Source organism: Molothrus ater, chromosome 5 (genome assembly GCF_012460135.2).
Source record: "Molothrus ater isolate BHLD 08-10-18 breed brown headed cowbird chromosome 5, BPBGC_Mater_1.1, whole genome shotgun sequence".
NCBI classification, from domain to species: Eukaryota; Metazoa; Chordata; class Aves; order Passeriformes; family Icteridae; genus Molothrus; species Molothrus ater.
In genome coordinates, this window is record NC_050482.2 from 1,455,031 (window position 1) to 1,482,670 (window position 27,640).

The following is a 27,640-nucleotide window of genomic DNA, read 5'->3' on the forward strand; positions in this document are numbered from 1 at the left end:
CAGGAGAGCTGCAGAGGGACTGGGGCCAAGGCCTGCAGGGACAGCACCCAGGGAATGGCTCCCAGTGCCAGAGGGCAGCCAGGGATGGGATCTTGGCAATGAGGAATTCCTGGCTGGGCTGGGATTGCCAGAGCAGCTGGGGCTGCCCCTGCATCCCTGCAGTGCCCCAGGCCAGGCTGGACAGGGCTTGGAACACCCTGGGATAGTGGGAGGTGTCCAGGAGTTGGAACTGGACTGGTTTTAAGGTCCCTTCCCAGCGAACCCTTTAGGATTGTGTGACCCCAGCTCACCTGCTGCAATCCCTAGGGAAGGGGGAGCTGAGCCCCTGCTCACTCCCAGCTTTTCCAGGCTCTCCACAGCTCTCAAAGCTGCAAATAAATCACCCAAACAGATGCTGTAATTTACATTTTATTAAATTAAACCTCTCAGCCTCTACTGAGTTTGACTCTGCTCCAAACAATACCAAGAGTCCAAATCCACACAAATCCATCGAGATGGTGGGAAAGTACATCCAGTCCTTGCTTTGATTCCTTGGATTTGGAGGATCACAAACAACTCAAGCCAGTTTTATCCAACAGTTTCACCAGGAGGTTTTCATGCAGCACAGAGCAGCCAGGGATTCTGGATCTGTCTCCCACAGCTGGATAGCAAAATCAGGATTTTAGCCAATGCAATGACACTGCCAAGAGCTCATGGAGCTGGAAAAATCTACTCCCACAGCAGCAGGACCTTATCAGACTGAACCTGCCAGTCCTGCAATCAGCACTTTCTGACTTCACACTCACAGTCACAGCAAAAGATAAATGTGCCCAGGGGTGTTGAGTCTAATCTCCCAAACAGGAAATTATGTTCCATTTCTCCTACTTTTTGTCCTTTCATAAGAATTATTCCAAAGTCACCAGTGAGTTTTGGGATGTGTTGAAAATTGTCTGCTTCAAAAAGGGGGAAAAACCACTGAATCCAAAAATACACACAAACCCCACAAGATCACGATAACCAAGCAGGACCAGGCTCACCAATGCCAGATGGAAAACTGGAGAGCAGAACCCCTCCAAAATCACTTCCAAAGTGTCCCATAGGCAGCTAAGGAAAACCAGAGCTTATCCAGAGGCACCAATTCAAGGAAAACTGTGCTACTCACTTTCCAGGAAACCTTCACCCTGTTCAGTTCCTGATTCCAGGGCCCTGCTAGGTTTTAGGGACCCCGGTGAGGGTGCAGTGCAAATTTTCCTTCAGCCATCCCAAACCTTAAAGAAACTCCTAAAAAAACACTGGCAAAGGAGTCATTGGGAAAAAACATTCTAGTTATTCTCCTCCAGCTCATCTTGAAAAAGACACAACTATTCACAAAGTGTCCACGAGCAAGCACCACTGTCACAGCACCAACTGGGCAATAAAAACCATCTTTATTACAAATACTTCTGTTCATTATCATAATTTATTTTAAAAAAACCAACAAACAACCCTTCCAGGATCTTCTCTCACTTGTGGCATGTTGCTGAATGTCTTTATCTCTGCTAAAACCACCAGAGTTCGTGCTCACAGATGATTTGGGGCCTGTTCACCCTCACAGCTCCAGGCCTGGGAATGTTACAGACACAAATTCCTTCAGCTGGACTAAAAACTTTGTGGGACAGTTTCTACTGGTGCCAGCCTTTACTAGCAGTTTTCTCCCTCCCCTACAAAACCAGTTCTATCAGCTGTGTCCTGCCCTGCACCCCAAGCGATGCCATTCCTGCTCCTATGAACATCGTTCCAGCTGCCCAGCCTTACCCGAGCCGCCAGTTCTCACCAGGGCTGCTCTTCCCTGCCGATTCCTAAAACCACACCGGGGCTCAAGTGCTCAGCGTTCCCAACAGCTGGACACTGCTTTATTTCCAGGGCCTGTTCTGGATGCTGGTCCTGCTGTGGGAGCGGCCGCTCAGGGACGCCACGCTGCGAGGAGAGCTCTGCAGGCTGGGGTTGCTCCTCACCGATGAGAGTTTGGAATCGTGGCCCGAGAGACCCCGGGTAAGGCGGCCTGTGGGAAAAACAAGCTCAAGTCACAAACTGCTTGTGCACAAGTTGTGGCTGCTCCATCCCTGCGTGCGTCCAGCCAGGCTGGATGGGCCTGGAGCAACCTGGGAGAGGGGAAGGTGTCCCTGCCCATGGTGGGATGGATGGGGTTTAAGGTCCCTTCCCACCCAACCATTCCACGATGTGGTTGAGGCAAGTTCTGGTGATGCCTTAGAATTTTAGCTTTTAAATTTTTCAAATCCTGTACTGCATTAGTGCTACAGCACATGTCACAGTTGAGACAGCCACCACACCCAGAGTGCCACCATACAACATCAGAAAGCTTCACCCCACACACAGTAACACCACTTCAGAAGGCTGCAAGCATCTGCCCTTCTGGTTCTTCAGCCCAGCCTCTCACACCCCTCATGCATTGCACCTGTGTGCCCCCTGGGGCTGCTCAGCACACCTGGGCTCTCCATGGCTCACTGCTGTCAGTGCTGCTCACCTGCTTCTCACAGCTGGAGCCAATGAGGGATGAGGCTGGGCCAGCTCCACTCCCAATTATCTCTGCACCTACAGCTTCCCACCCAACCATTCCATGATGAGGTTGAAGCACGTTCTGGTGATGCCTTAGAATTTTAGCTTTTATATTTTTCAAATCCTGTACTGCATTAGTGCATGACTAAATTCCACATAAAAGATTAACATTAAGTTCATCTGCCCTTAATGTACCTGAAGATCCTTCATTAAACAGATCCCCTTTCATTCTTTTAACTTTGCCTCGATGCCTTGTGAAGGCTGACCTAGATGGAGCTCCAGAATAAAGCAGGGATTCATTCCAAGGATCTCCTCCATGGATGCACCTTGGGCAGCACCAGAGCCCAGCCAGGGCTGCACCCAAGATGAACCAAAATGGCCCCAAAATGCACCAGTGCTCCCGGGGTCTCTCCCTGGGATCAGTTCTGCTCCATTTGCATCTTGCAGTTCATTGTCCCATTCCAGCTTCAGCCCCTGCAGTCCCACCCTGCTTGTTTTTCTCTCTCCAGCCCACGGGGTTTGTGCTTTTGGGGCTGAGATTTGGGTCATTTGTCCTTGGTGCCCAGCTGGAGCAGGAACTGTTTTGTCTCCCTGCTCTGTGCACAGAGCTCACCATCCCATAATATGGAGCTCAGAACTGCACACCAGAGCAGCACAGAATGGGAAACATAGAAAAGCCAAACCCTGAGGCATCAGCCTGGCCTCTGCTTCTAGGCAAGCCCAAAAAGGCAGCACTGGTCTCTTACTGGCAGCGTCTGAAGGGATCTGCTCCTCAGCCAGGTAATGCCTCAACTTCTGCAGATCATCTGCAGAAAACCTCCACTTGTTCTCTGCACGGGTGGGTGGCACCCTGGGGGTCGTTCTCCTCCGGGCAGTCCCTGTGGGAGCTGCCACCTGGCAGGACACAGGGAGGGTGCCGGTGATCAACCCCTCTGGGATCTTCTGGGCAAGGACCTTGAGGCCTGCAGGGACACAGAGCAGCTGTTACCCCAGCTGGATGGGTCAGGAGGGACCAGGCACGAGGGATTTGTGGAGCTGGAGGGCCAAAGTTTGGATGGAGAAATGTGGGCAACAGGAGAGGGAGAATTCTGCCCCTGTGCCCTGCTCAGGTGAGATCCCACATGGACTCTGGGGACAATGGCAGGGGGATGTGGAGCTGCTGGAGAGAGTCCAGAGGAGGCCCTGGAGCTGCTCCCAGAGCTGGGAATGTTCCCCTGGAGAAGGGAAGGCTCCAGGGAGAGCTTCCAGCACATTCCAGGCCTGAAGGGGCTCCAGGAGAGCTGCAGAGGGGCTGGGGCCAAGGCCTGCAGGGACAGCACCCAGGGAATGGCTCCCAGTGCCAGAGGGCAGCCAGGGATGGGATCTTGGCAATGAGGAATTCCTGGCTGGGCTGGGATTGCCAGAGCAGCTGGGGCTGCCCCTGCATCCCTGCAATGCCCAAGGCCAGGTGGACACTGGGGCTGGAGCAGCCTGGGACAGTGGGAGGTGTCCCTGCCCATAGGGACAGGACTGGATGATCCTCGAGTTTCCTCCCAACCCAAACCATCCCGTGACTGCACGACCCAGATCTTTCCCATCTCCAGCTCCCACAAGTCGTTCCCTTTGCCCAGGAGGTGTGGGGGAGCTCTCCCAGCCCCACCTACCCCCAGATAACATGAAGAGGTTCTCGAAGCCCCTCTCACACATGGTGGTGGCTGCCTGGCTCGCCAAGCGCTCGTCGTTGTCGTACACGATGATGATTTTGCCATGGGCGTTTTTCTGCCGTGGGAATTGTTAAGGAGTCACTGTTGAACTTAAGGGATATTGAAACATTTTAGGAAGCAAAAGAGACAAATGGGATTGGGGAGGGAAAGACTCCATACTTGGCTTGCAAGCAAGAATGCTCTCCCTGAGGAATTCTCAGTGGCTGAGGCTTGGCAGACACAGCTTAATTCCCACTGGATCCAGCATTGCTTCAAGATTGGGAATGGCAACAGCCCCTTTGTTTACAACCTCCCCTCAGAATCACCAGCCTGGGAATGATCAGCCTAATCCCATCAATAATCCTCTGTCTGTCCCCAGTCCCATCAAGGTGCTGACAGGAAGCCAAAGGATTTGATGGGTGCATCCCTGGAGCAGCAGCAGGAGAGCAGTGCCCAGGTCTGGCCTGGCCTTCCAGCAGCCAAAATCCTGGGAAATGCCAAATCCAGGCAGCTCCCACTGGAGCCAAGAGGAACCCTGAGGAAGCAGAATCCAGCATCTGGTGGGGGCAGTGGAGCTGCACCAGGTAACTCCACCTCCTGTCCCACCCTTTTTGAGATCCCTACATTTGCTTGGATCAGCTCCAATTGATTTTGGGAGCCCCCACCAACATCCCCCCGTGTTCCCATGTAAAGGATACATATTCCAGAATATTATTTGTATAGGGATTCATGGTTCTAGACAACGTTGCTATGGGATAGGAATAAGCTGCAGAAGGGAAAAAAAAAAAAAGAGGGAAAATCATCCAGAGGCTGAACACCAACATCCTGGGATACAACAGCCTTGAGAACCCACTGAGGATGGGATTAACATCAGCTCAGGCCCCTCATCCCCTCCCAGGAAGGAGGATGTGCTGGATAAGCACTGGGAGCACCCAGTGATGTCCCAGCTGGGGGACAAACTCCAGCAGGAGTGTGCCCAGAGCTGCAGTCAGTGCCTGCCCAGGGCTGCAGTCAGTGCCTGCCCAGGTGCCCAGGGCTGCAGTCAGTGCCTGCCCAGGGCTGCAGTCAGTGCCTGCCCAGGGCTGCAGTCAGTGCCTGCCCAGGGCTGCAGTCAGTGCCCGCCCAGGGCTGCAGTCAGTGCCCGCCCAGGGCTGCAGTCAGTGCCTGCCCAGGGCTGCAGTCAGTGCCCGCCCAGGGCTGCAGTCAGTGCCTGCCCAGGTGCCCAGGGCTGCAGTCAGTGCCCAGGGCTGCAGTCAGTGCCCAGGGCTGCAGTCAGTGCCTGCCCAGGGCTGCAGTCAGTGCCTGCCCAGGTGCCCAGGGCTGCAGTCAGTGCCTGCCCAGGGCTGCAGTCAGTGCCCAGTGCCCAGGGCTGCAGTCAGTGCCCAGTGCCCAGGGCTGCAGTCAGTGCCCAGTGCCCAGGGCTGCAGGCCCTGCCCAGTGCCCAGGTGCCCGTGCCCACTCACCCCCCACGATGTGGCACTGCTCGTAGGCGTCGCGGTCCCGCACGTCCAGCAGCAGGAAGGGGCAGTCGGGGTAGGGCCTCTCCCTGGCCTGGCTGTCCTTGTCCTCCTTCTTGGGAGAATCCTTCTCCACGTCCAGCTCCCCGACCCCACTGATCACACTGCAAAGGGAACAGCAGCTTGAGGAATGCTCCTGTGTCTCCCCAGCACTTCCAAGGCTGGGCAAGAGCTGGGCTAAAGCTTCCTCTTCCAGCACCATCCTGGGATCCCTTCACATGGTGGGTTTGGGGCTGTTCTCAATCCCAGAATGGTGTGGGTGGGAAGGGACCTTAAGGATCTCATTCCCCCCCCTGCCATGGGCAGGGACACCTCCCACTATCCCAGAGTGCTCCAAGCCCTGTCCAGCCCAGCCTTGGACACTGCCAGGGATCCAGGGGCAGCTCCAGCTTCTCTGGGAATTCTATTCCAGCCCCTGCCCACCCTCCCAGCCAGGAATTCCTTCCCAATATCTGTGTGTCACTCTGAAGCCATTCCCTGTGTCCTGTCCCTCCATATCCACACAAAACCATCCCCAACAGGAATGCACATGACTGAGCTGACCAGAGCACTGTGTTATCCCCAGAATTCTGGAATGTGGGGGGCTGGATGGAACCCCACAAACACATTTCCTTGTCAGACCACCGTCAGTGACAACAATCTTGGGTTGCTGTTCAATCCAAACCCATTCCAACAGGAAATCCTGCCAACCCCCTCCCTCTCACCTTACAAACCCAGGCTTTAATGAGAAATACAGGACAGAACCCCTCAGCAGCGATTTAAAATCAGCAGCTGGGCTCAAATACTCATCCGCTAAGGCAGGAAGGAAACGGTGTTGATGCGAGGCACCTCTGCAGCGTGGAGCGAAGGGATTCCCCTGCCCCTGAGCTGTTCAGGAACAGGACAGGGCTGGCTGTCCCCTCAGGGCTCCCTTTGCCGTCTGTCCCCGCTCCATCGTCCCCTGCAGCGCCAGCGCCTGCGGAGAGGACAGGGCACAGGGGGCTGAGCAGCTGCACGAGCTAAACAAGCAGCTTCTCAGGGCAGGTTCTATTCCTGGAAAGAAAAGTGTGGCAGCTTGATCTTCATCCTCTTAACCAGGAGAATTTACCCAGAGCCTCCTTATTGAAAATAATAAAGAGCCAACAGGTTTTTTTTAGGGCTTGAGCTCTCATTTGAAGAGGTCAACAAAGCAGAATTTTTGATGTGGATTATGTTACTGCCAGCACGAGGCCTTTCCTACTTGCAAACCTTGCTTTTTTAGGAGTGTTTCCATTCCCAGGCCACAGGTGAAGTTTGGTTTTTCCCTTTTTCCTCCTGACTCATCCCATGTGCCACTTCACCCCCTGGCAGTGACCCCCAGCTCTCCCCCTCCCTCTGTGCCTGCCATCGGTGCTGTCACCTTGCAGCTTGTGCAGCTCCTCGTTTGTCACTTCCAGGCCTTCATTGGACAGGGAGGCCACCTGGAGAACCTGCAGGGCACAAAAACAAGCAGACACTGATCCCACAGCAGGGAGCAGCTCGAGGAAAACAATCCAGGGAAGAAAATTCCCAACTCTGCAGGATCCCACTCTTCACATCCCTGAGTTCAACCTTCCCTTTCCTTCTCTCCTGAGAAGACAATTTGGGGTTTTTTCCCTAGTTTGAAGCAGTTTTCTTGAACCAGCACTCCCCAGCTCTTTATTTCCTGATTAATTTTTCACTTTTTAAAATATTAGGATTCACTGCTTTGAAATAAAATAATGCACAGAAAGCCTTGAAGTCCCAGCTGCCCACCTTCTGCAGTTAAACCTGGGCTCAGGGAGGGCTGCAGACACAAAACTCAGGTTTAGGTGCTGTTTTAAACAAGCAAGGAGGGCTGCAGACACAAAACTCAGGTTTAGGTGCTGTTTTAAACAAACAAGGAGGGCTGCAGACACAAAACTCAGGTTTAGGTGCTGTTTTACTCAGCCTTTTTCTTTTGCAAGATGCTTGAAGATCTTTTTAAGTTACTGGGCAAATAAAATAAAGAATTGATTTCAAAGATGGAGTCACCACAAACTTTAATTTGTAATTAAAGGAATTTGGCCCCAGTGGAAATGAATTATTTGCTTCTATTAAAGGCAGGAAGAAGCCATGACAAAATAATTACAATTAAAACTAAATAATTACAGAGAAATTTTTATTCCAAGGAAAAATGCTGTCCCTAAAAGATTTTGGAGGAGAGATGGATCTGTACATACCAACTGAGCAAAAGTTGTCACCTTCAGCCTCTTGAACAGCTCATCCTTTTTATACCTGTAATCTACAAAACAAAACAAAGGTAAATTTTCAGTCCATTCCCAGTTTTTTTAGACACCAGGTCATGGCTTAATCCCAGCTCTTCTCTGAGACTCTTCTGCAGCCAGGCAGGAACTCAGGGCAGGTTTGTGCTGAAGCACGAGAGCAGCAAACCTGGAGACTTTGTGAAATACCTGCTATGAAGAGAAGGTTTAACTAATCCCAGGTATAAAGAGAGATTTTGATTAATGCCAGTTATAAAGAGAGATTTTAATTAATGCCAGTTATAAAGAGAGATTTTGATTAATGCCAGTTATAAAGAGAGATCTTGTGAAGATACAATGAAGAGGCAGATTCAGTTGCATTTGGACTCAAACATGAATTTCTGTTTTCCATGCTGCAGGGGCAGGAAGCAGTTCAGGATTTCCCCCTTTCCCTGCTCTCCTTTGGAGCCCATTGGAGTCACAAAGCTCCTTCAAGCAAAAGATTCATTTACCTTAATTTTTAATTTGTGTAAATTACAGCAGTATCAGAGTGTGGGGCATTGTGTCTTTGCAAACACCAAGCTAAACAGGCAGGTTTCATCTTAACAATGAAGAAATGCAAGATTTTGTACTTTATCTGACCATGAAATTCCGATTTCTTCCATTTGCTGCCACGGATCTCTCCAGGAACGGATAACTGACACAAGAAACTGGACTAATTGGGTCTTAATGGGTAATTAATACAAGAAACTGGCCTAATTGAATCTTAATCCTGAAGACACAGCTGAGGGAGGAAGAAAACTGAGCAGGGCTGCTGGCAAAGATCCAGAGCAGAGATTCCCAGAGCCAGGGTGGGAGCCTGATCCCATCCAGATCCTGCAGAGGGAGGGAAAATCCTCCTGGAGGGAAACAAAAGGTGGAGGAGGAGAAAGGGAAGGCAGGATGGGTATCAGGAGGAACATCTTGATATGGAATGACCTGTGCTGGGAGCAATGGGAGCTCTGTCCCTGGGGAAGTGGGGCTGGGGAGGAGCTGCTCCCTCTGCAGCTGCTCAGCTCCTGAGGACGACAATGGAGCTCGGGATCTGTGGCAAATCCACTCGGTTCAAGGACTCTAAATCCTCTCAAACCATCTGCTGAAGGCTCCACCAGCTTAGGGGAGATGGGGAGAAGGGGGAAGGGCTCCCCTGCACATTCCTGCAGCCAGCACAGTAAAAAGTTCCTGTGGGATTGGCTTGTGGAAATTCCCCAGATGAGCTGTGTTCAGAGAGCCACGGGAATGCTCAGATCCTTTCCCAACGCATTCAGAGCTCCCAAATTCAACACCCTACCCTAAATCATGTTGATTTTTGCAGAAAAAAAAGCACCTCTCTGCTCCTCACAAGTTGTCCTAGGAAAAAAGGAGCCCTTCCAAAATATCCAGGGCACATCCAAGCCACGGGGCTGAAGCACAGGAGGTGCAGAAAATGGACTGGAGGATGAAGAGGTGCAGAAACTGAATTTCAGGATGTCAATTCATGGGAAATGACCCTCGTGGTTCTTGCAAAACCACCTGCTTTCCAACCTCAGCTGAGGCTCTTAAATCTTCCTTTGACACAAAAAACCCCCAGCAACAATTACCTCCTGGAATTATTGCCCCTTTCATCTGCTCAAGGATTAAAACTGCCCAGCAAAGGCCAAAAAAAGAGCCTTTCTGTCATGGCAAATAAACTTCAATTAGAAGGACAAATAAAAGCAGCAAAAAATAAAAGCAGCAAAGCTTGGGAAGTGCTGGATGGATAAAAACCAAGCAGAACTGCTGCCAAATGAGGCAGCTCCTGCATGGCTCCTTCCCACCTCAAACAAGGAATTTTCACCCCAAAAAAGCCTTTTTCCCCCTAGATCTTGCCTTTTGCACCCAAAATGCCTTCCCAGAGAGCTCACAGTGCTGCCTGCAGCTCCAAGAGCAGCCCCACGTACCCAGTCTGGTCCTGCATGGCTCCTTCCCACCCCAAACAAGGATGCAGCTCCTGCATGGCTCCTGCCCACCCCAAACAAGGAATTTTCACCCCAAAAAAACCCCTTTTTCCCCCTAGATCTTGCCTTTTTCACCCAAAATGCCTTCCCAAAGAGCTCAGGAGTGCTTCTTGCAGCTCCAAAAGCAATCCCATGTACCTGGTCCAGTCCTGCTTGCAGCTCCTTCCCACCCCAAACAAGGATGCAGCTCCTGCATGGCTCCTGCCCACCCCAAATAAGGAATTTTTACCCTAAAAAAGCCTTTTTTCCCTTAGATTTTGCCTTTTTCACCCAAAATGCCTTCCCAGAGAGCTCACAGTGCTGCCTGCAGCTCCAAGAGCAGCCCCACGTACCCGGTCCGGTCCTGGCGGATCCGTTGGGATTTTCTGACATGGTTTTGCTTGGAACGGTTCTGTTTTCCAAGGGATGGGCTCCTCAGGGCTTTGGAGAGGAGGGAAGGAAGAGCAGAGAGAAGGAAGAGCCCTCCTGCGTGCCCTCAAGCCAAGGAATGCTCCAAAGGATGGATGGTGGTGGGTGCAGCTGCTGAATTTCTGATGGCGTGGATGGAAACCTCTCAGGTTACGTAAGGGACAGAGAGGTGCCTGTGCTGGGGATTTCAATCTGCATCCAGGGGGTGTCATCTATCCCTGAGAAACCAAGGGGGAGAAAGAACTTCCTCCGCTCCCTGGGAACACAAGGTGGCCATTCAGCCTGCACAGAATGAGAAAAGTCCCTCCAAAAAAAAAACAGAGAGAGGAGGGAATAAAAGAAGCGAAGGGAACAGATCCGCGGCGAGATTGGGAACGCACAAAAACCCCCAAGATTTTCAACACAAACAAAAAGCCAGGCAGTGTCCAGCACTGAAATCTCAGTCAACAGAGCATTCTGGAAAGCTCAAGGTCACTCCTCTTTTCATTTTTCCCCCCCAAAGACCTGCAGTGCTTGGAAAATAACCAACCCAAAGCCCACAGACAAAGGCCTGTTTAGCACCAATGGATCCCCTCAGAAAGTGGGGCTGGGAACTAAACCTGAACGCTTCCAACCCCAATTCATGGAGCTTGCAGCTCAATTCAGGCTTTTTTCCACCTCCATAAATGCAGCTTTGAGGTTGAAGAGCTTTTCTGGCTCCTCATGCGGGAATAATGTCATCAATCACTGGTTTTATGGGGAAAAATTATTTGGAAAGCCCGGATTTGGTGGGAAAATAGAGAAATAAAAATAATTTAGGGCTTCATTAGTCTGAGCAACATAAAGTCTTCAAAATACCCATGTTTAGTGAAATCAATGGAAACACAAGGATGAGCTTGGTTTTTAGCTTTTTTGGAGTATTTAGAAAGGGATTTAAATTATATAAAGATGAAAGAGCTCAAGTTGTGACCTAGAGTGAAATAAAAGTCTTAGAAATGATCCATAAATCTTCCCAGATCAGTCTAGCCTGCATTTCTGCATTTCTTAGCTCAGAGAGCTTCCAATAACAAAATCCAATAACAAAGAAGGATCTGGATGATTCCTGCTTGGATTTTTAAATTAAATCTGTGGAGATTTCCAAGGAAAACCTCCTGGAATTCATCTCCTGCCCTTTGAGTTTTGAACCAAGCCATTTTTAACCCATCCTGCTCCTGCCCAGGTACTCACTTCTTTTGATCTCTTCCAATTTTTCCATGTATTTCGACAAACTATTTCCTGTAACCAAAAAAAAAAAAAATCCATTTATTACAATTATTTATTTTTAGAGGTTTTCTTCAGGCCCATTGAAGCTTAAATTTAAATTGCTTTGAAGGGAACAGCTGTTTGTTGTAGATCCTTCTTCCCAGTGGCAACAAAAGGTATAAAAATGCCACAATTTTCCTCTTTTCTCTCAAGGAAAGTGGAATTAAACAGGAAAATCCACGGATTTGCTGTTCCTTTCCCAACATTTTGGTGAGGATGCTACAAGATAACGTTACTGGATAAAATTCAGCTGCTCTAACAACAACAAAAAAACCCCAAATAACGACCTTGGCTCACACCCTTGATAAGATCCAGGAAAAGTCCAAGATAGAAATATAGATATTTCTATCTATATTTCTATCTATAAATATAAATATGGATAGAAATTCCAAGACCAATAATTTCTATGGGAACCACCACAACAGAGCCTGACCCAGTTTAAACCTATTTAACCCCCAAATTCTTCTTTTAAAAAGAAGAGGAGAAAAAAAAATAAACAAGTTTTAAGACAATAATGGCTTTAAACATGTGGTCATCTACACACAGAGCATTTAATCTCAGATTTCAGGGGGGTGCACGCTGGTGTGTGAAGGTAAATATACATAAATACATTAAAATATATAAATCTGTATTAGTAGTGTTTGTTTAAATTTCACCTTTGAAGCAAAATAGAGAATAGGAATTAAAAAAAATTTATAATTGTAAATAGGAAATTTTTATAATTTTTATAACTGCAAATAGGAAATTTTTATAATATTTGGTGAGACTAATCATAACTACAATAAGGATTCTGCAGGGTTGGGGTGAATTAGCTCCGGGCAGAGGTAATTAAGACATTAATTATATTTTTCTGTCATCCTACACCAATTTTGGGTGGTTTTACCCTCAATACTTTCACTTACCAGTGTCCAGACGAGTTTTTATATGTTGATACTTGGGATTCGGGGGGATGCGCCGGGTTAGAAACTGTTTCAAAATGGAAAAGACGAGAAGCCAAAATTAAAAAAATAAAATTAAAAAAAAGGAGAAAAATGAGCAGAAAACGCGATCTGAAGGGGTTTACGAGACAAAAAAAAACAGCGAGAGATTCCTAAATCCCCATGACGGTATAAACCCCGCTGATTTAAAGGCTCGAAAGGAGAATTTCTGCCGTTTGCTCTCCGCGCGGAGCTCTCCCGGCTCCGGGGGCTGCCCGAACCATCCCCGCGGCCCTGCCCCGTGTTGCCCTCGCCGCCCGGAGGCTGTGGAGAAGGAGAGGCCCCTGCCGGCACCTGGGGGTCTCCGAAGCCGCCCCGAGCCGACATCGCCCCTCACGGCCGCCGGCCCGCTCCGCCCGTCCCTCACGCGCGGCCGCGCTCCCGCCTCCCGCCCACCCCCCAACTACGCCCGCCGCCATTGGCCGCGCGCCGCGCCCGCGGCCAATCAGAGGCCGCGCGGCGGGGAGCGCGCGCGTCGCCCGGCAACGGGAGGGACGCGGCGGGCGGGAAGCGGCGGATGGGGGTCTGAGCATGCGCGGAGCCGTGGCCACGCCTCCCCGGCTCCGCCCCGCCCCGCCGGGACAGCGCGATGGCGGCGCGCGGCCGCGGCAGCACCTGAGCGCAGGTGAGAGCGGCGCGCGCGCGGCCGCGGCCACGCCCCCTCCGCCGGGAGCGCGCACGGAGACTCCGCCCCGCCCTCAGGAAAGAGGCGTGGCCTGAGGGGAGGGGGATGGGGGTCCCGGGCTCGGTTTGTGGGCGGGGTCTGTCGGGGGTGTGGCCTCGAGGGGTGTCACCTTAGTGGGCGTGTCCCCTCAGTGGGTGTGTCTCCTCGGGTGGGTTCGTCCCCTCAGTGGGCGTGTCCCCTCAGTGGGTGTGTCCCCTCAGTGGGTGTGTCCCCTCAGTGGGCGTGTTTCCTCGGGTGGGTGTGTCCCCTCAGTGGGCGTGTCCCCTCCCTTTGACCGCCATTGATTCCCTGAACCCCATTGGGGTCACGACCCCGCAGACCCCAATAAGCTCCTGACTCCCCCCATGGCCCCCTCAGGCCTCCCACAGCCCATGGCCCCGCTGAAACCCCCCTAATGACTCCATGGCCCCGCTGAAACCCCCCTAATGACCCCATGGCCCCACTGAAACCTCCCTAATGACCCCATGGCCCCACTGAAACTCCCCCAATGACCCCATGGCCCCTCAAGCCCCCCCAATGACCCCATGGTCCCCCTGGACTCTTAGTGGGGTTATGCCCCCTCCCCCTAAACCCCATGAGTCCACAACTCCCCTTCAGACCCCTTATGGGTCCACAGCCTCCCAATGACCCCATGTTCCCCCCCAAACCCCCAATGGCCCCACAGTCCCCCTCAGACCCCAAAATGGACCCTTGTTCCTTCTCAAACCCCAAATACCCCTACAATCCTCCTCAGACCCCAAATGAGATCGACTTTCCCTCTCAGTCCCCAAATGTCTGGGGGATCTGCCACCCTGGGGACATGCAGGTTTATAGGAATGGGGCAGTTTTGAGGCCATGGAGGTGGGTTATAGGAATCGGCAGTTTTGGGGCCATGGGGGTGGGTTATAGGAATGGGGGAGTTTGGGGCCATGGGGGTGGGTTATAGGAATGGGGCAGTTTTGGGGCCATGGGGGTGGGTTATAGGAATGGGGCAGTTTTGGGGCCATGGAGGTGGGTTAAGGGAATCGGCAGTTTTGGGGCCATGGAGGTTTATGGGAATGGGGCAGTTTTGGGGTCATGGAGGTGGGTTATAGGAATGGGGCAGTTTTGGGATCATGGAGGTTATGGGAATGGGGCAGTTTTGGGGAGATGGATGTGGATTATAGGAATGGGGCAGTTTTGGGGCCATGGAGGTGGGTTAAGGGAATGGGGCAGTTTTGGGCAGTTTTGGGACCATGGAGGTTTATGGGAATGGGGCAGTTTTGGGGCCATGGGGGTGGGTTATAGGAATGGGGCAGTTTTGGGGCCATGGAGGTTTAGGGGAATGGGGGAGTTTTGGGGCCATGGGGGTGGGTTATAGGAATGGAGGAGTTTTGGGGAGATGGATGTGGGTTATAGGAATGGGGCAGTTTTGGGGCCATAGAGGTTTATGGGAATGGGGCAGTTTTGGGGTCATGGAGGTGGGTTATAGGAATGGGGCAGTTTTGGGGAGATGGATGTGGGTTATGGGAATGGGGCAGTTTTGGGGCCATGGGGGTTTATGGGAATGGGGCAGTTTTGGGGAGATGGATGTGGGTTTTAGGAATGGGGCAGTTTTGGGGCCATGGGGGTGGGTTATAGGAATGGGGCAGTTTTGGGGAGATGGAGGTGGGTTATGGGAATGGGGCAGTTTTGGGGCCATGGAGGTGGGTTATGGGAATGGGGCAGTTTTGGGGCCATGGATGTGGGTTATAGGAATGGGGCAGTTTTGGGGCCATGGGGGTGGGTTATAGGAATGGGGCAGTTTTGGGGTCATGGAGGTGGGTTATAGGAATGGGGCAGTTTTGGGGCCATGGAGGTGGGTTATGGGAATGGGGCAGTTTTGGGGCCATGGAGGTTTATGGGAATGGGGCAGTTTTGGGGCCATGGAGGTTTAGGGGAATGGGGGAGTTTTGGGGCCATGGGGGTGGGTTATAGGAATGGAGGAGTTTTGGGGCCATGGAGGTGGGTTATGGGAATGGGGCAGTTTTGGGGAGATGGATGTGGGTTATAGGAATGGGGGAGTTTGGGGCCATGGGGGTGGGTTATAGGAATGGGGCAGTTTTGGGGCCATGGGGGTGGGTTATAGGAATGGGGCAGTTTTGGGGCCATGGAGGTGGGTTATGGGAATGGGGCAGTTTTGGGGCCATGGGGGTGGGTTATAGGAATGGAGGAGTTTTGGGGCCATGGAGGTGGGTTATGGGAATGGGGCAGTTTTGGGGCCATGGAGGTGGGTTATGGGAATGGGGCAGTTTTGGGGCCATGGGGGTGGGTTATAGGAATGGGGCAGTTTTGGGGAGATGGATGTGGGTTATGGGAATGGGGCAGTTTTGGGGTCATGGAGGTGGGTTATAGGAATGGGGGAGTTTTGGGGAGATGGATGTGGGTTATAGGAATGGGGCAGTTTTGGGGCCATGGAGGTGGGTTATGGGAATGGGGCAGTTTTGGGGCCATGGAGGTGGGTTATAGGAATGGGGCAGTTTTGGGGCCATGGGGGTGTGTTAAGGGAATGGGGCAGTTTTGGGGCCATGGGGGTGGGTTATAGGAATGGGGGAGTTTTGGGGCCATGGGGGTGGGTTAAGGGAATGGGGCAGTTTTGGGGCCATGGAGGTGGGTTATAGGAATGGGGCAGTTTTGGGGCCATGGGGGTGGGTTATAGGAATGGGGCAGTTTTGGGGCCATGGAGGTTTATGGGAATGGGGCAGTTTTGGGGCCATGGAGGTGGGTTATGGGAATGGGGCAGTTTTGGGGCCATGGGGGTGGTTTCTCTGGACCTGGGGATCTCGGTGGCAGTGCCGAGCCCCGGGGTGAGCCCGGTGTCCCCGTGTGTCCCCCAGGATGAAGGAGTGGTGGCTGCAGGTGGGGCTGCTGGGCGTGCCCCTCCTCGCTGTCTACCTGCACATCCCGCCCCCCCAGCTGTCCCCAGCACTGCGCTCCTGGAAATCCTCTGGGAGCTTCTTCACCTACAAGGACCTGAACATCTTCTACAGAGGTGACAGAGCCACCCACCCCCCGGTGGCCATGGGGACATTCCAAACCTGGGCCAGGTGGTGACAAATCCCTCCCGGTTTTTGCCGTCCTGGATCCTGGGGATGGGTCGGAACGTTTCACTGGGGAAAGTTGGTTCTTGTACCTTGGTGGGAAGGATCCCAGGATGGATCTGTCCTTCTCCTCTGGCTGGCCATGGCTGACACTGGGATTCCACCTCCACAATTCTGAACATCCAAGGGTTGCTCCCAGGCAAAATCTCCCATCAAGTCTGGCTGGCCTTGGCCTCTGGTGGCTACCCCTGCAACTCTGGGGCTCAGTTCTTTCCTTCCTATGGAGATCACTGGGACACAACATGGAGGAGACACTGGGAACCCTTTCTGCAGCAGCACAGAGGCTGCTGGAGTTAATTTGGGCTAATTAAATCCCTTTATCAATTGGTTTAAAATCTGTAGATTTGAAATCAATCCCCGGATTGGCTGGTGAGGTTTCCGAAGGGAAGCTGTGGTGGGGCTCAAACCCATCCTTGGTTTTGGGGAGCAGAGGGAGAGGTGGATTCCCAGTGGGATGGACTCAGTTCCTGTCCTAAAGGGAGGGATTTTGGGAAGAGCTGACTCCGGGGTGTCCCGTTGTCCCCGCAGATTCCAGCGGCGCCGTCGGCAGCTCGGACGTCGTGGTGCTCCTGCACGGCTTCCCAACGTCCAGCTACGACTGGAGCAAGGTCAGGGGCTGGGATCTGACCCCAAATCCCAGGATTTTCAGCTGCTGGGGATGAGCAGGCAGCACAGCAGGGGTGGGCCATGCTCCAGAGGAGAGCTCCTGATTTCTGCTGGAGGTACCACCGTGCTCCAGGATTTCACCTTGCTCCTCTCCCAGTGTGAAATGCAAGCTCTTGCCACATCCCACAGTCCAGGAAAACAGCCACAACAATTCCTTGGCTTTTTTGGGTGATGGACTGGCTGTTTATTGGGGAATTTTGACCTGCTGCTGTTTCCTTGGAGCTGGAATGTTCTCTGGGGTGCTGGGGAGGAGCACGTCCATCCATGGCTGCTCACCCCTGCAGATATTTCCATCCTCTGCTCCCACTGGATGATTTTTTGATGCATTTCTCCTCTTCCCAGATCTGGGAAGGGCTGACCCAGCGCTTCCACCGGGTGATTGCCCTGGATTTCCTTGGATTTGGATTCAGTGACAAGCCTGTGAGTACCCTGGCATGAGGATTTTCATGGTTGCTTCCGGCCCAGCACTCTGGAAAATTGGTTTTTGCCATCCAGGAGAAAAATTGTTTTTTCTCCTCGCGTTTCCTCTGAAAAGGGATAAGTCATTACAACAGTGGAAGGGGTAGGGAAGGTTTGTGGTGGATGGGTTTGATGGGACTCCAAAATGCCCCTTGACCCCTCTGGAGCACGGACAATGCTCCCATGGCCCTGTGGACATCACAGAACATCCCGTGGGTCTGGGCTCACCAGCTGCTCCTTCCCACATTCCATATTCCCACACATTCCTCCCTTGGGGCATTTCTTCTGCGGGCTGTGGGCTCCTGCTGGCTCAGGCTCTCACTGGGACCCCTCTCCCACTGTTGCAGAGGCCCCATGGCTACTCCATCTTCGAGCAGGCCACCATCGTGGAGGGGCTGCTGCGCCACCTCGGGCTCCGGCACCAGCGCATCAACCTCCTGTCCCACGACTACGGCGACACGGTGGCCCAGGAGCTGCTCCACAGGTCCCTGCCGCCCCTCCTGCCCTTTGCTGCCTCCACCAAGACGATTCCCAGCAGATAAGTGGAAGGACGTGGTGCAGGATTCCCTTTTCCTTGTGCCTGAGGCGTCTCAGGGCACATCCAAGGCTTCCACCCGTCCGGTTCCCCAAGGAAATGGAGATGATCCCACACAGTTTGAGCTCCTGCTCGGTCATTTCTCGGAGCCTGGAGAGGTTTGGTTGTGTTTCACCTTCTTCTCTGCTGTCCCCAGGTATGAGCACAACAGAACTGGAAGCATCCTGATCAACAGCCTCTGTTTGTCCAACGGAGGTAACGTCTGGCCAGGGTGGGATGGGGATCTGTGGGATGGGGATCCATGGGATGGGGATCCATGAGATGGGGATCCATTGGATAGGAACCCATGGGATGGGGATCCATGGGATGGGGAACCATGAGATGGGGATCCATGGGATGGGGAACCATGGGATGGGGATCCATGGGATGGGGAACCATGAGATGGGGATCCATGGGATGGGGATATATAGGATGGGAACCCGTGGGATGGGGAACCATGGGATGGGGATCCATGGGATTGGTATCCATGGGATGGGGATCCATGGGATGGGAACCCATGGGATGGGGAACCAAGGGATTGGTATCCATGGGATGGGGATCCATGGGATGGGAACCCATGGGATGGGAACCCATGGGATGGGGAACCATGGGATGGGGAACCATGGGATTGGTATCCATGGGAAGGGGATCCATGGGATGGGGATATATAGGATGGGAACCCAAGGGATTGGTATCCATGGGATGGGGATCCATGGGATGGGGATCCATGGGATTGGAGATCCATGGGATGAGAACCCATGGGATGGGGAACCATGGGATGGGGATCTATGGGATAGGAGATCCATGGGATAGGGATCCATGGGATGAGGATCCATTGGATAGGAACCCATACAATTGGTATCCATAGGATAGGAACCCTTGGGATGGGAATCCATAGGATGGGAACCCATGGAATAGGAACCTATGGGATTGGGATCCATGGGATTGGGATCCATGGGATGAGAACCCATGGGATGGATTGGCTTTCCTATCTCCACCACCCAAATCCCAAGGATTGCGATCAAGGTGCTGTAATTAAGCAGGAGCATCAATCCTGGGGCTCCCTGGGCCACTTTCATGGCACCGTGAAGGGGGACAGCCTGGGAGATGTGCAGCAAAACCCTTCCAGCCTTACAGCTCCCTTCTTTGCTGTCCTTCCAGGGATTTTTCCCGAAACAAACCACCCCCGCTTCATCCAGAAGGTGAGCTGCTCCCCTCTCCAACCATACTGAACCCCAAAATCCCAAATAAACACCCCTTGGTGGGCTGCTCCCCTCTCCAACCATACTGAACCCCAAATAAACACCCCTTGGTGGGCTGCTCCCCTCTCCAACCATACTGAACCCCAAATAAACACCCCTTGGTGAGCTGCTCCCTCTCCAACCATACTGAACCCCAAATAAACACCCCTTGGTGAGCTGCTCCCCTCTCCAGTCACACTGAACCCCAAAATCCCAAATTAACACCCCTTGGAGTGCTGCTGTCACACCCCATGGCCACCTCAAGGGTCTGGGCCTCACGGGAGAAGCTCTCCATGGATTTATTGGTGTGTCCAATGCTGAGTTGTGCTCCCTCCTTTTTCCCTTCTTCCCCAGCTCCTCAAGGATGGGGGTTTGCTGTCCCCGCTCCTCCTGCGGCTCATGAACTTCTTCTTCTTCTCTGGAGGGTGAGTGGGGTCTCGGGGGCGCTCGGCACAATCCATAACCATGGGAACCAAGTGGGAAGGGGGAAATGCAGGAATGAGAAGGAATTCCTGGCTGGAAGGGTGGGGAGACCCTGGAGTAGAATTCCCAGAGCAGTTGTGGCTGCCCCAGGATCCCTGGAAGTGTCCAAGGCCAGGCTGGAGCACCCTGGGACAGTGAGAGGTGTCCCTGCCCATGGCAGGGGGTGGCAGTGAATGATCCTTAAACCCCTTCCAACCCAAACCAGTCCATGGTTCCATAAATCAGGGATTTGGCAGGGAGTGGCAGTGAATGATCCTTAAATCCCTTCCAAGTCAAACCATTCCATGGTTCCATAAATCCAGGATTGCCTGGCACTGGTTCTGGAGAGGTGGGATTGACATCTGGCCCATTCCCTCTTCACACCAGCCAAGCACTTCAGTTTTAATAATAAACCAAACAACTTTTCCCTGGACACTGGAATCCTCCTTTCCACAAGTGCTGGAATTGCACATTTCAGAGGCAACAAAGCCCCTGCACAATCAGATTTTTGTATTTTTAGCAGTGTTAAAAACCCCTTTTTACCCCAAAAAAAGCCCTTTGAAGCCATCCAACACTTATCCCAACTTATTTGGGGGACATCTTGGCACTTGGGAGTTTTGCTGTGGAAACTGGAAGCACTGGAATTTTTTGCCCTGGAGGAGTTTTCGAGTGGTTCCCTGACCCAGCTGCTGCTGTGTCTCTCCTAATCCCATTGTTTTCCAGGCTCGGGGCAGTTTTTGGGCCCTACACGCAGCCCTCGCAGGCAGAACTCTGGGACATGTGGGCAGCAGTGAGGAACAACGACGGGAACCTCGTCATGGACAGGTACCTGGCAGCAACTCCTGCGCGAGCTGGGGGTCACTCCTGCCGCTCTGAGGTGCCCAGAGCTCTCCAGAACTTCCAGCTGCTGCTGCACAACAGCCCTTGGAGTGTTTTGGTAGAGATCAGTATTGGAGATGGACATTACATCCCAAGAAAGAGCTGGGGGGTGATGCTGGAGCAGAGATTCTCTAGGGTGGTGCAAGGCAGGGAAATGAAGGTTGGAGATGTGGATCTTCTTTGGAAGCCAAGGCTTTGGATTTGGGGCAGTTTTGGTAAAGACTAGAGCTCAGTCTCCATTTGGCAGGTATTTGAGCAGCATTGTCCCAAGAGAGATTTGCCTCTGCATTTGAACCTTCTGGGCCATTCCCAGAAATCCCAACCCCAAATCTTCAGTTTGGCAATTTTGGAAGGACGTGCTTTGTCCAGTTGGTGGCTTTGAGAAGGCTCTTGTGCTTGAGTTGGTGATGGTTGAGCAGAGCTCCTTGTCTCCCCTTCCCCGGTGGGAGAACAGCGTCCCTGAGGCCAGGGATGATGCTGTGCTGGAGGTGCAGATCCCACCTGGATCTCATTGTGCCCACAGCTCCAGGAGCACATTCCAGGCTGGGCAGCATCCAGGCCTAACAAGGGCTTTTCCTCCCTCCCTTCCCTCAGTATTCTGCAGTACATAAACCAGAGGAAGAAGCACAGAGAGCGCTGGGTCGGGGCTTTGATGTCTACCTCAGTCCCATGTGAGTAGGAATCCATTCCTCCACTGCTTGGCGTTTTTGGGAATTGTCCCCCTCACTTCCAGGCTCCTTCCACTCATCAGCCTCTCATTATCCTGAGCTCAAACCCAGTTTTGCAGCAGAGATAACAGTCCCTGTTCACAGCTGCTTCTCCAAGTGCTTCTCCAGGGAAGCTGAGGAGCTTTTTCAAGCCCAAAAAGTTGCAACCAGGGAAAAATTTGGGGGTTGGAGGCTGGACTTGACCCCAGGGCAGCCCAGCAAAAGCCCATTCAGAGCTGTTTTGTTCAGTGCTCCACTGGATGCTTCCCAAGCTTTGTGTGAGGAGGGAACACCCCTGCAGGTCTCCCTGGGGATGTTCTAATTAATGAATCCATTAATTTATGGGTATAAAAGCTCTGTCTGTGCTTCCCTTGCAGTGCATCTCATCTACGGGCCCCTGGACCCTGTGAATCCGCAGCCAGAGTTCCTCCAGCTTTACAAGTAAGACAAAAATGGCAACGTGCAGCTGGGGCTTCACTCCAAGGGATATTTGACCTGGCTATTCCCTCAATCCCATCCTCATGGAGGCTGTTTTTAGTTCCCACTGGCCCCTGCACAGCCAGCTGGTTCAGCCAGAGCACTCTGGAAGCTGGGTCTGCATTTTCAGTCATGATGCATTTGAACACCACACGGGGAAGATTTGTTTCCTGAGGAAGTCATCTCCTCCAAACTGACCTGAAGGAAATGCAGCACTTGCAAGGGGTCAGATGGAGCTGCTCCAGGCTTTTTTTATCCCCAAAATGGGCACGACTGAGTCTGCAGCAGTTCCTGTGCTTGAACCTTGCTCTGTTTTTCCACCAGGAAGGTGCTTCCCATGTCCACAGTGTCTGTGCTGGATGACCACATCAGCCACTACCCCCAGCTGGAGGATCCCCTGGGATTTCTGAATGCCTACCTGAACTTCATCAACTCCTTCTGAGCTGCTGCAGCTCAGTTCCCACTCTCTGCTTACAGTCAGGCTTTGGGGACAGGAAAAAACCATTGATTTTCTCTCCCAAATCCAGCACTGTGCTCACACCCTCATCCTGGGCTGCCAAACTGAGTGAAATCCTTGGAGAGCTGGAAAAATGAGGGGAAAAGCAGGATTCTGACAGCTCTTCCAGCCCTGCACTCCCCTTCCTGCCCAGCTGAACTCAGCAGAGGTTTAAATCAACATGAAATCAGAATTTCTTACTTCCTTCACCACCCTGACTTGGGAAGGAACAACCACTTCATCAGCAGGGAGAGGCAGGAGTTCCCTCACAAAATCCCTCCATCCCCTTCCCTTCCCAGTTTTCCATATGGGATTTTTGCCAGTTTGAACCCAGGAAAAGGCTGCCCTGAGGTTTGGTTATTACCTGACATAAAGCTCAGAGAACTGAATCTGCCTCAAGAGATGGAGTTTAGTCTCTCTCTGTACATTGATTTTTCTGTGTGGAAGAAGAGACAGTCACAAAAATATTGCAAATGTGGAGGTTTGGGGTAGTTTTTAACTGTTTATGTTGGGAATTTAATAGCATCCCTTTAGGAATAAGGGGTTTTTGCTTTATAAACAGCCCTTTATGGGATATTTTTTCTGTACTGGAGCAGACAGAATTAGAACAAAAAAAAAATCTATTTTATTAACAGTAATTCATATGAATTCCACCACTTGAACCAGTGTTTATTTTCTGTTAATAAAAAGCAATTTTTCACAAAAATCTGATTCTGTTTTCTCCCATCTTTTCTCTTCCCTGGTTGAGATGCCATAAGTTAGGTGGGAATGGTGTGACAACAAGGGAAGGGACACGGGAATGGCTCAGTACCAGCCAGCCACTAATGGACATCATCATAGAAAAGATTTCCCAAATGGAGGAATAAAAACCCCATGCAGAAGGACAGCAGGACAAAGGGGCAGTCCCAGGAGCTCCGGGGAACCCTCAGCCCACGGAGGCCAGGATGACATCGACGGACGTCTCGTCCTTGCTCCTGACTGTCACCTGCATGGTCACACCGTCCCCAAGGGCCAGCCTGGACCTGACCAGCACGTCACAGCCACCTCTGTACACACCTGGGACAGAGCAACACGGAGAGGTCACTTGGGAGAGGCTCAGGGCTGCACTCCTGACCCAGGGCAGCTTTAGTCTTCAGCCAGGTTCTGTGGGTCACATCCCCATGGAATGCTCCAGCTTGGAGAGCTGGGACAGGCCCTGGGGGTGCTGGTGACAGTGGCTGCATGTCCCCAGGGGGGCAAGAGGCCAATGGCACCTGGGCTGTGCCAGTCCCAGTGTGGGCACAGCCTCAGGGCAGGGACTGTCCCCTGAGGGACACTCTGGAATCCTGGGGACAGCTCTGGGCAGGAGAGCCCTGGAGGGGCTGGAGAGGGTGCAGGGAAAGGAGCTGGGAAGGGTCTGGAGAGCCAGGAGGGGCTGAGGGAGCTGGGAAGGGTCTGGAGAGCCAGGAGGGGCTGAGGGAGCTGGGAAGGGTCTGGAGAGCCAGGAGGGGCTGAGGGAGCTGGGCAGGGGCTGAGCCTGGAGCAAAGGAGGCTCAGGGGGCCCTGGTGGCTCTGCACAAGTCCCTGCCAGGAGGGCACAGCCGGGAACAGGGACAGGAGCAGAGGGAACGGCCTCAGGCTGGGCCAGGGCAGCTCAGGGGGGATTTTGGGACAATTCCTCCTGGAAAGGGCTGTGCAGCCCGGGCACAGGGGTGCAGTCCCCATTCCTGGAGGGGTTTCAAAGTCCTGTGGATGTGGCACCTGGGGACAGGGTCAGTGGTGGCCCTGGCAGTGCTGGGAATGGTTGGACTCAGTGACCTCAGAGGGCTTTTCCCATCTAAACCTTTCCATGGTTCTAGAAGTTGTGGGTGCTGCAGAGCAGCTCAGGATGTGTCTTTAGCTACAGGAACCTGAGAACAAGACACTCCCAGAAGCACCCTTCTGAGACAAGCTCAGGCATTAAGGGGTTAAATTCTGTCTGCTCTGGAAGCTCCCAAATCAGAGATTCTCCCCCATTCCCACAGGTGCAATTCCCCCATTCCCAGAGCTTGGCCTGAGCACATCCAAGACAGAGGGCTCCAGGTTAGGACCAGCTGCATCCAACACACTGGGTCACTTCAGAGAAAAAACCTCTCCCTACAGAGGAAAAACTCCCCAGATAACAGCAGGATCTCCTAAACCATTCCCCTTCATTTAGAAAAATCCGTGGGGATATGGAAACATGAAATTCAGCAGCAGGAACACTTACCAGCCAAGTAGAGGGTGTGGGAATTTTTGTTTTCTGGCACTTTATCTGACCTCTCACAGGGCTGCATGCCCAGGAACTTGATGATGTTATTGACAGCTTCTGCATTCAGAGATTGAAGGAGAAAATCACTCCAGGAAATTATTTATTTATTGCACTAAATCAACCCCAGCCTGGCAGGTGGGTGATCAATAAAGGAGGGATTATCTCACCATCCAGGGTTTTGATGGAGCTCAGTGCAAAGGTTTCTTCTTTCTCAAAGTCATCTCCCACCTCCTCCCAGGCAGCTGCAAAGTTGGGCTTCAGAACCTTCTGGAGATGATCAGACACTGTCACCTCCAAGTCTTCCAACTGGGAGGGAAAAAAAAGGGAAATAGTTTAGTTATGGAAATAGTCCTCACCTTGGAAAGGAAAAAGAGCCCACAGCATTTTGCCAAGACAATGCCTGGTTTTAATTCCAGGAGAACCATAACAGCTTCTAAAAAGAGAGGAAATAGTATTTATGATTATTTATGGGGAAATAGTATTGATTTAAGAGGAGAAACAGTATTTATGATGAATAAATAAATAGTATTTATTTATTCATCTGTAATGCTTACAAGTTTTACACAAAACATTGTGAGACTAAAGGAGAGCAGAAAATGAGGGCATCACTTGATGGGTCAAAGCCTTTACAGCCCCTCCTGGGCTTCTTCCGTGAAAGAATTCATGGAATTCCACTCAGAATCCATGGAATTCCAGGATGGTTTGGGTTGGAAGGGTCTTGAAGATGATCCAGTGCCACCCCATCCATGGCAGGGACACCTCCCCCTGTCCCAGGCTGCTCCAGCCCCAGGGTCCAACCTTGGGCATTGCAGGGATCAGGGGCAGCCCCAGCTGCTCTGGGAATCCCTTCCCAAAATCCCAGCCCAGTCTCCCTCTCCCAGGGAATTCCCTCCATTCCCAGCTCTCCCAGCCTGGGATTGGATCCATCCCCACCCCGACTCCTCTCTAGGAAGGGATTTTGGGATCCGGGGGCTTCACTGGGAATCTCAGGACTCCAGGAAGGGTCTCCCTTCCCTTTTCCATCCCCAACTTCCATAAAAATCCCTCGGGATGGATTCTGAGTGTCCCAAATCCCAGAATCCCAGAGCAGTTTGGGTGAGAAGGGACCTTAATGTCCATCCCATTGCAATCCCAGCATCCCAGGCTGCTCCAATCCTTCCTTGGACATTGCAGGGATGCAGGGGCAGCCCCAGCTGCTCTGGCAATCCCAGCCCAGCCAGGAATTCCTCATTGCCAAGATCCCATCCCTGGCTGCCCTCTGGCACTGGGAGCCATTCCCTGGGTGCTGTCCCTGCAGGCCTTGGCCCCAGTCCCTCTGCAGCTCTCCTGGAGCCCCTTCAGGCCTGCAATGTGCTGGAAGCTCTCCCTGGATCCCTCCCTTCTCCAGGGGAACATTCCCAGCTCTCTCCAGAAGAAGCCTTTATTTCCTCCAATACTTCCTGAAATCTGACTGTATCCTTATCTTTAGTTAACAAAAACCCAAATGTTTATGGTGGAAATATTGCAGCACAATTCTGAAAACAGACAATGGAAGTTATTTCTTCCTTCCCTCCTCTCTGTCCCCACAAATTCCATTCCACAGGGCACTAAAACTTGGACAGCAATGAAGCTTTGGGGAAGGATCTAAAAATGACATTTTACAATATTTTGCTGTTTCAGGCACATGGATTGATTTCAGGATTGAGAGGAAACTTGACCCAACGGTGCCATTTCTCCCAAATGGGTGAGAATGGGGAATAGGGAACAAATGTGGACTCACCACATACTCATCCTCATAGCCATCCTCCTCTGGCACCCCCGTGCTGGGGTCGCAGTCCCGCACCGTGAACTTCATGGTGCAGCTGAAGGTGCAGGCGACTGGGGAGAGACACAAAGCAACCCTGGGTAACTGGGGAACATCCCCCTCTTGCCAAAACCAGGCTGCCAAATCCATCAGGTCTGCCCCAGGAATACCCACGTGGCCAGGACAGAGCACCTGGATATCGTTTTTCCCTTTGATTTTAACATAAAGGCCAAAGGAGGAGCTCAGGAGAGTTCCAGGGGTAACAAATCACTGACTCCAAATGCTGCCATGAGCAGCAGCAGCAGCAGCCACCAGGGAAAATTCCATGAGGATTTCTGACACATGGAATATCATCCAAACCCACAGTGTAGCAAATTCTGATTAGTTCTAGTCGTCCTTGGTATTAAAGTAACTTAAAAATCCACTCCACTGACAAGTCACGTTCAATAACTGCAAACCCACTGGGGTTGAAGTGAGAGTAAGAAAAGAAAGGGAAGTTTCATGTCCAAGAAAATCTCATTCCTATATTTTGTAGTAATTTCTGATTCTCTAAGGAGAGGAAAAATTTAATTAGTCCATTAAATAAAGCCTCAAATTAGGAATATTTTTATTCTATCTGCATTTTCCTTTTAGTGGTTTTGTTCTTAAACACTACCAAACATCCAAGGTTTTAAATGTGTTCCTTTCACTGATTCCAGGCCATAAATCCAAGTTTCCATTACTTGCATGCTCTGCAATCCTCTTTAATTCCATACTAATACTAATACTAATAATAATAATACTTATTATTTACAATAATTATTTTGCTAAATGATTCTTTATAAAAATCATTTTGCTAAAAAGCAGCACTTGTGATACACTGTGATGGTTTTTATGGGAGGTATCTACGGGAGTGATGTAAAAGATTTTGTGTAACAGTTTGTGGAACTTCTGAGAAGTTGTATGTGTAAAAAAACATTCTAAAAATTTTATTCTAATTCTTATTACTCTTTCTTTTAGTTGCTGTTAATAAGTTTTTCTTTATACCCTTTTAAAGTTTTAAACCTGCTTTACCTTCATCCTAACCCTATCTCACAACAAGTAAATGCATTAATAATTAACCAACACCAAACCCACCACACTCTTTAGTACACTAACCAAAAAAATCTCAAAATTAACAAACCAAAACCACTACACAAAATTACTATTTCCACCCAGTTCAAACTAAAAC

At 51.6% G+C, this 27,640-nt stretch overlaps 3 protein-coding genes across 6 annotated transcripts in view; 1 reads left to right on the forward strand and 2 right to left on the reverse strand.

The window, feature by feature from the left end:
• Positions 1 to 395: 395 nt before the first annotated feature.
• CEP41 (centrosomal protein 41) lies at positions 396 to 16,959 on the reverse strand. Of its 3 annotated transcripts, none has more exons than XM_036400407.1 (11): positions 16,450 to 16,959; positions 12,560 to 12,623; positions 11,583 to 11,630; positions 7,933 to 7,994; positions 7,113 to 7,182; positions 6,563 to 6,689; positions 5,681 to 5,838; positions 4,916 to 4,983; positions 4,179 to 4,293; positions 3,282 to 3,497; positions 396 to 2,020 (listed from the first exon to the last, which is right to left on the reverse strand). In XM_036400407.1, exons 1-11 carry the CDS (start codon positions 16,537 to 16,539, stop codon positions 1,872 to 1,874), a joined length of 1,167 nt encoding a protein of 388 aa, XP_036256300.1. In that variant the 5' UTR covers positions 16,540 to 16,959; the 3' UTR covers positions 396 to 1,871. The 3 variants fall into 3 exon arrangements, with proteins under 3 accessions (XP_036256300.1, XP_036256302.1, XP_036256301.1); XM_036400409.1 differs by having other exon boundaries at positions 16,355 to 16,549; XM_036400408.1 differs by lacking the exon at positions 16,450 to 16,959 and adding an exon at positions 12,929 to 12,997.
• Positions 13,239 to 23,089, forward strand: MEST (mesoderm specific transcript). Of its 2 annotated transcripts, none has more exons than XM_036400405.1 (12): positions 13,239 to 13,259; positions 16,154 to 16,308; positions 16,946 to 17,025; positions 17,426 to 17,503; positions 17,890 to 18,026; positions 18,274 to 18,332; positions 19,278 to 19,318; positions 19,712 to 19,782; positions 20,543 to 20,644; positions 21,293 to 21,369; positions 21,783 to 21,846; positions 22,207 to 23,089. In XM_036400405.1, exons 2-12 carry the CDS (start codon positions 16,155 to 16,157, stop codon positions 22,322 to 22,324), a joined length of 981 nt encoding a protein of 326 aa, XP_036256298.1. In that variant the 5' UTR covers positions 13,239 to 13,259; position 16,154; the 3' UTR covers positions 22,325 to 23,089. The 2 variants fall into 2 exon arrangements, with proteins under 2 accessions (XP_036256298.1, XP_036256297.1); XM_036400404.2 differs by lacking the exon at positions 13,239 to 13,259 and adding an exon at positions 13,762 to 14,159.
• The window catches only part of COPG2 (COPI coat complex subunit gamma 2), a 34,076-nt gene continuing 29,416 nt past the window's right edge, over positions 22,981 to 27,640 (reverse strand). Inside the window, exons 21-24 of the mRNA XM_036400403.1 lie at positions 26,407 to 26,504; positions 24,815 to 24,953; positions 24,606 to 24,704; positions 22,981 to 23,434 (exon numbers count right to left, since the gene is read on the reverse strand). Of these exons, the coding sequence (XP_036256296.1) occupies positions 23,304 to 23,434; positions 24,606 to 24,704; positions 24,815 to 24,953; positions 26,407 to 26,504 (467 nt within the window). The 3' untranslated portion in view covers positions 22,981 to 23,303. The remainder of the gene's footprint in view (positions 23,435 to 24,605; positions 24,705 to 24,814; positions 24,954 to 26,406; positions 26,505 to 27,640) is intronic.

Coding starts and splice junctions, on each gene's coding strand:
- MEST (XM_036400404.2), top strand. CDS start 13,894: ATGAGTCCACAACTCCCCTTCAGACCCCTTATGGGTCCACAGCCTCCC. Junction 20,645..21,292: donor GGGAACCTCGTCATGGACAG/GTACCTGGCAGC, acceptor CCCTTCCCTCAG/TATTCTGCAGTACATAAACC. Junction 21,370..21,782: donor GATGTCTACCTCAGTCCCAT/GTGAGTAGGAAT, acceptor CTTCCCTTGCAG/TGCATCTCATCTACGGGCCC.
- CEP41 (XM_036400407.1), bottom strand. CDS start 16,539: ATGTTCAGAATTGTGGAGGTGGAATCCCAGTGTCAGCCATGGCCAGCC. Junction 7,995..11,582: donor ATTGGAAGAGATCAAAAGAA/GTGAGTACCTGG, acceptor TTTGTTTTGTAG/ATTACAGGTATAAAAAGGAT. Junction 3,498..4,178: donor CCTCTTCATGTTATCTGGGG/GTAGGTGGGGCT, acceptor GTGTCCCTGCAG/GCCTCAAGGTCCTTGCCCAG.